The 5473-nt window shown below is 24.1% G+C and overlaps 3 protein-coding genes across 3 annotated transcripts in view; 1 reads left to right on the top strand and 2 right to left on the bottom strand.

Annotated features, from left to right (window-relative positions):
* Window positions 1–320, top strand: part of ENU1_094390 (serine/threonine-protein kinase, putative) — a gene marked incomplete at both ends in the record, with an annotated part of 1071 nt that extends 751 nt beyond the window's left edge. Inside the window, one exon of the mRNA XM_008859117.1 lies at window positions 1–320. This exon is cut by the window's left edge and continues 751 nt beyond it. Coding sequence (XP_008857339.1) covers window positions 1–320 — 320 coding nt within the window.
* Window positions 321–555: 235 nt separating this feature from the next.
* On the bottom strand, window positions 556–2168 carry ENU1_094380 (hypothetical protein; the record flags this gene model as incomplete). The annotated part of the gene is made up of 2 exons (XM_008859116.1): window positions 2082–2168; window positions 556–2028 (listed from the first exon to the last, which is right to left on the bottom strand). Exons 1-2 carry the CDS (start codon window positions 2157–2159, stop codon window positions 556–558), a joined length of 1551 nt encoding a protein of 516 aa, XP_008857338.1. The 5' UTR covers window positions 2160–2168.
* Window positions 2169–2522: 354 nt separating this feature from the next.
* Window positions 2523–5217, bottom strand: ENU1_094350 (hypothetical protein; the record flags this gene model as incomplete). The annotated part of the gene is made up of 2 exons (XM_008859115.1): window positions 2523–4798; window positions 4848–5217. The coding sequence occupies 2 exons, from the start codon at window positions 5215–5217 to the stop codon at window positions 2523–2525; spliced, it is 2646 nt and encodes an 881-aa protein (XP_008857337.1).
* Between the last annotated feature and the right edge of the window lie 256 nt (window positions 5218–5473).

Genomic DNA, 5473 nt, shown 5'->3' with positions numbered 1-5473 from the left:
AATCAACAGAATCTAAATCAAAGAAGAAAAGTTATAAAATTCCTACTCTTAATAAAGTTAGTGGTGATGATTCTGGCTCATCTATGTCATCATCTTCATCTTCTGAACTTTCAAATTCAACAGGAAGTAGTCCAAGAAGGAGAATTTTCTCAGTTATTTCTCCTAGAAAAACAGAATCACCTCAAGAAAGTCCAAGAAGTTCAACTAAATTAAGTTTCCTTATACCTTCATTTATGAGAAAAAGAAGTAATTCATCAAGTGGAGGAAGTTCAGATAATGAAGGGTCAATAGTAGAAAGTTCAAAAAAATTTGAAAAGTAATATTTTGAGATACATTTCAATCATCATTTGATACATTGTAAATCAATAATTTAATAATCTTTCAATTTTATTTTTATTTTTTTTTTGAATGATTTTAAAATAAAAGAAGTTTTAGAAAAAAAAGTAGTAAAAAAAACAATAATTAGAACATTCAAGATTCAATGTATTAAAAAAATATAAAAACAAACATATTAAAAAAATACTCAAAAATACAAAAAATAATAAAATAAAGAATTTAAATAATAAAAATTAACACTAATGCTACAAAAAGGAAAGTACCAAATGATTGATTTCTTAAATTTAAAGAAATTGTCCTAACACATTTTGCAGCTTTGTTACAAGAAAAACCGAATTTACAAGTACCACAAAAAGGGACACAACCCTTAGAGTAATTTTTAATAAGTTCTCCATTAGTTGGTTCAATAGTTGAATTTGTTGGATTACATTCATCTTCCAAAGAGCATTGAAAAGTACCAAGTGGACATTGAGTGAAATTTAAATCATTAATTGGATAAAGAAACATATTATTAAAAGTGATAACAGAATTTTTTTTATTTGTTATGTAATGAACAACAATATTATTTATTTGAGCATAACAACGAGCTACTTTCATACTTAATTGACTTTTAATTCTATAATAATTATCTTCAGAAAATACTTGTTTATTTAAAGCAAATGAATTTAAACAATTTGTTTCAATTGAATTTTCAATTGAATCAATAAATGAAAAAGTTTTAAATTCTGGTTCTTTTACTAAAGGATTATTAATAAAATAATCAGAATATAAATAAGAATAATGTTTACTAACTTTTACTGGATAAGGATAGACTAAAGATATATATACTTCATTATCAAATTGAATTGTTGGGTTTTTTAAATCTATTTGACTTACTTCATTATAATTTGATTGACTATGAACATATAATTTCCATGAAAAATATGGATCTACTATTTCTGTGGTATTAAGAATTTGTGTTTCTAACCGAAGATAACATGAATTCTCTTTTAAACTTCCTGGTAATGAACTTGAAGCAGTTTGAATTGTTGATAATTCTAATTTAAATGGAAGTGCTAATGCATGACCAACAAAATCATATAATTTTAATGTCCCTGAAGTAAATGATTTTGGAATAATTAAATTAAAAAGACATGAAGTTGCATTTAAATAATAATAAGACCCACTAAGTTCTATTTTATCAATAATAACATTCGTATTAAATAAAATAACTTCTGTATTATAAGTATCTCCTTCTTCTTTTATTGATTTAACTACAGCTGAAGGAACTGTTTTATATGGACAATTAACTACCTGTGCAACAACTGGTAATGATGAACCTTCTCCATAATTATTATAAAATCCTGATAAATGTTGAAACATTTCTTCATCAACAAACACTGTCCTTAAATATGATAATCTTTCTTCTTCTGTTGTTACATCCATTACTGTTGCACCAACTATTGTACAAATTGATGGCTTTAAAGAAGGACCACTAAATTTAATACAAGTACCACACCGAGGAAATTCTCTTCGTTGAAAAAATTGATAAAATAAAGGAAGAGGAAAATAACAAGAAGTACGAGTTGAATAAGCTAAAACATTTCTATTTTTTTCTGGAACATCATCATAACATAATTTCGCTATTTGAGACTTTGAACCAACAACTCCTTTTTTCTCAATAAACTTAATATTTTCTACACGGATGTCCGTCTATTGGTTAGTTTTTAACAAATCTAATCTTTTCTTATCATTTTTAGACAAACTATACACGGACTATCTATCTGTAAACAATTACTTTCTGGTATTAATATCAATAATAAAAATATTGACACTACTTCCATTGACGACGTTCTTTTGTTTTCAGTGTTAATTAAATTATTATTATAATTTATTATAATATCTTATATTATATTTCCATAACTATTTCGATTTTTTTCTTGCGTTTTTTAAAATAACAACCCTTAAAACTATAATAATTAATAAATAAAACTATAAAAAATAACTATTTAAAAAGAAAAAAAAGAAATAAAATTTAATTGATGTTTGTTAAGAGAAAGATGTATATAAATCTTTTATAATCAAATGTCAAAGAGTAATGAAGTTATAACCTTTTTGTTATTTTCATAAAAATAGCAAGATTTAATATAACTTACAAGTTTCATTGAGTGTTTAAACAAAAAGAAAAAAGTATTTAAATATATTTATTAATTACTTTGTTCTCTTCGTTTTTTCATTATTTTTTGAAATTCTGTTTCTTCTTCTTGAATTGGTAATTCATGTTTTTTTATAGGAGAAGTTTTTTTAAGTTTAATTTGAAGTATTGGAAGAAAAGATTGGTTTGTAGTATTTTCATTTATACAATTTGTAGAATTAATAGAAGGTTTATTTTCTTTTTTTGTAGTATGTAATGTTTTTTGTAAATCTTCTAATAACATTTGATTAACATTTGAGTGTTTCTTATCAATTTGGTCTTTTGTTAATTGGTCATTAGATGTTTTTATAGTTTTTTCTTCAACTTGACATTCGTTTTGTTGATCAATAATATTTGGTTCTTTATTATTTTGGTTCTCTTCTTCTGTTAATTTAGTATCAATTTGATAAGACTCCTGTGAATTTATTTCTTTTTTATTAATTTCTTCTTGTGTTGTGTCTTTAATTTCATTCTCTTTTATTTCTTCTTTTAATTCTTCATTGCTTTTTATTTCTTCTTTTAATTCTTCTATTTTCATTTCTTTCAATTGTTCAAATAATTTTTTTGTTGCTGGTTTTCTGTTTTTAGATGATCTGGTTGGTCTTCTAGAAATTTGTCTAACTATTTGAATGTCATCTTCATTTTCTTGTCCAATAAAATGGTCATAACATTGTTGGTCATTAGGTATATTATTTGTATTATTTTCTATCTCTTGTAACTCTTCTCCTAAAACAGAAATAGTAACTTGTTCTTGGTTTATTTTATCAGTATTACTCTCAACTTGACTTTGATTGACGTGTTCACTAATTGGATCATTATATTGATTTCTTTCTATTACTTCTTCTTGATGTTTTTCTTCAGATATTTGTGAGACAGTATATTCATTATAAGGTTCAGAGTCTTCTTGTTGAGGTATTTGGTCACAAAGATTTTGTTGATTGATTTCATTTTGTTTTTCACATGAGTCTGACAGTACATTATAATAAGTTTGTTTATCCTCAACACAAGGACTAGGTAAAGTTATTGGTTGTAGTTCTTCTTGTGAAATAATTTGTGTTTGATCAGTTATTTTTTCATTTGTTTCTAAGGTGTAAAAAGACTCTTGACTTTCTTTTTCTTGAAGACTATTAATAACATTGGTACTTTCTTGAATGGGATGTTCTTCTTTTTGAAGTCTTTTTGGTTTTGGTGGAAGAGGAGGAGGTTCACATTGTTGGTCATCATGAGAAAAGTTTTCTTGATTGAGTTGTTCATTGTAACTTGTTTGATTGAAATAATTATCTTCATAATAATTTGACTCAGTATTTTCATCATAATATTCTTGATGGAATGAAAGTGAATGATTTTCATTTGGAATATTTATTATTTCATTTTGTGATTGAGATTCAAGATTATTATCAATTTCAAAAGTACAATCTCCAGATTGATTTGCAGAATCATTAGTTTTTTGGTTGAAATTTTCATCAATAAGATTTGGTATATTTTTTGATTGACTTATTATGTTAGTTGGAGACTTAACTAATTCTGGAATATCTAATTCCTCAAATTCCAAGTCTTCATTTTGAGGTAATGAAGTGATATATTTTTCGAAAATAAAATTAGTTAATTCCTCTTTATAAGTCATCATATTAACTGAATGAAAATCTTTACACAGATTAATAACAGCAATCATTTGATTCACTTTTCCATGACTGATGAAATAAAGTGCATTATAAGGAGTGTCATGAGTTCTTGAGAATAGAAGTAAATCTTTTTCATCAGACTTTTTAACGTTATTAATAACAGTAATTAAAACGATATTATTAAAAAATTCAGTAATTTGAGAAATAACAATTTTAATAACATTATTAGGAGCTTTAACGAAACAGTCAAATAAACCTGGTTTAACTTCTTTAAAGAAAATTTTATATTGAAGCTTAATAATATCCCAGTTTGCTTGAGTGGTTAAAGTTGCAAATTTTTCTTCATAAAATGCTTTATGAAAGAAAGTCAAATGATTTTTAAATTTAATTTTTAAAGTAGTAAATTGACTTTTTTGAACACTCTCAATAAAATGAATTAATTGTTTAAAACAATGTTCAAATCCAAAAATTTGAGGAGATGAATTAATATCAAGTTTAAAAGGAATTGAAGTTAAAGAGTTTGTTTTAAGGATATTACAAATTTCAATAAAATTAGATTTGAATAATTCAGGTAATTCAACTAAATCATAATAAGCATTAAATACATTAATTTTAATTAATGTCTTTATGAATAATTCAATTCCATTTTTATTAGTTTGAGGATTTGCTAATAACAATTAATAAATTAAAGAAAAAAAAAACTATTTGATACAAACTATATACAACATAATCATATATCTCATTTTCTACTGGTAAATCTAATTTGTTAAATTTTAATTCTTTGTATATCCCTATAATTCTAGTTAATGAATTTAAATGAATATTTACTAATTCTTCATTAAATTGTGGTTTTATTTTTACTTTAAATATATAATAATTATATTTTTGTGTTATTTGATTTAATACATTTTGACAATGTTTTAATATTCTCCCGTCTTTACTTGTTATTATTCTTTCTTTTTCTTCATATTTGATTATCCCTTTTTCTATTGTTAATTCTTCCTCTATTTCATCTAAAATTGGTTCATTCTCTAATAAAACTATTTGAAATGGATCAGTCACTTTAAATGAAGCTTGTTCATTCATATTCTTCACCTTTACTTTTATAGTTCTCTTTTCTTGCTTTTCAGTTCATTTGTTCTTCCCCGAAATTCTTTATCGCTTTTTTCTAACCCTTACTAATTATGTTAAGTATTTAAAACTAAAATCATGTCTCACATTAAACTTTTTCTTTGAGCTAACACTATATAACTAGAATTAATAATAAAGTCAATTTACTCTCTCTTTTCATTTTTTAAATCTTATCTGGAGAAATAAAAAGGGATAAAAAATAAAAATAAAA

Source organism: Entamoeba nuttalli (genome assembly GCF_000257125.1).
Source record: "Entamoeba nuttalli P19 unplaced genomic scaffold asmbl_4124, whole genome shotgun sequence".
Taxonomy (NCBI): Eukaryota; Evosea; order Mastigamoebida; family Endamoebidae; genus Entamoeba; species Entamoeba nuttalli.
This window is presented reverse-complemented; position numbering and strand designations above follow the sequence as displayed.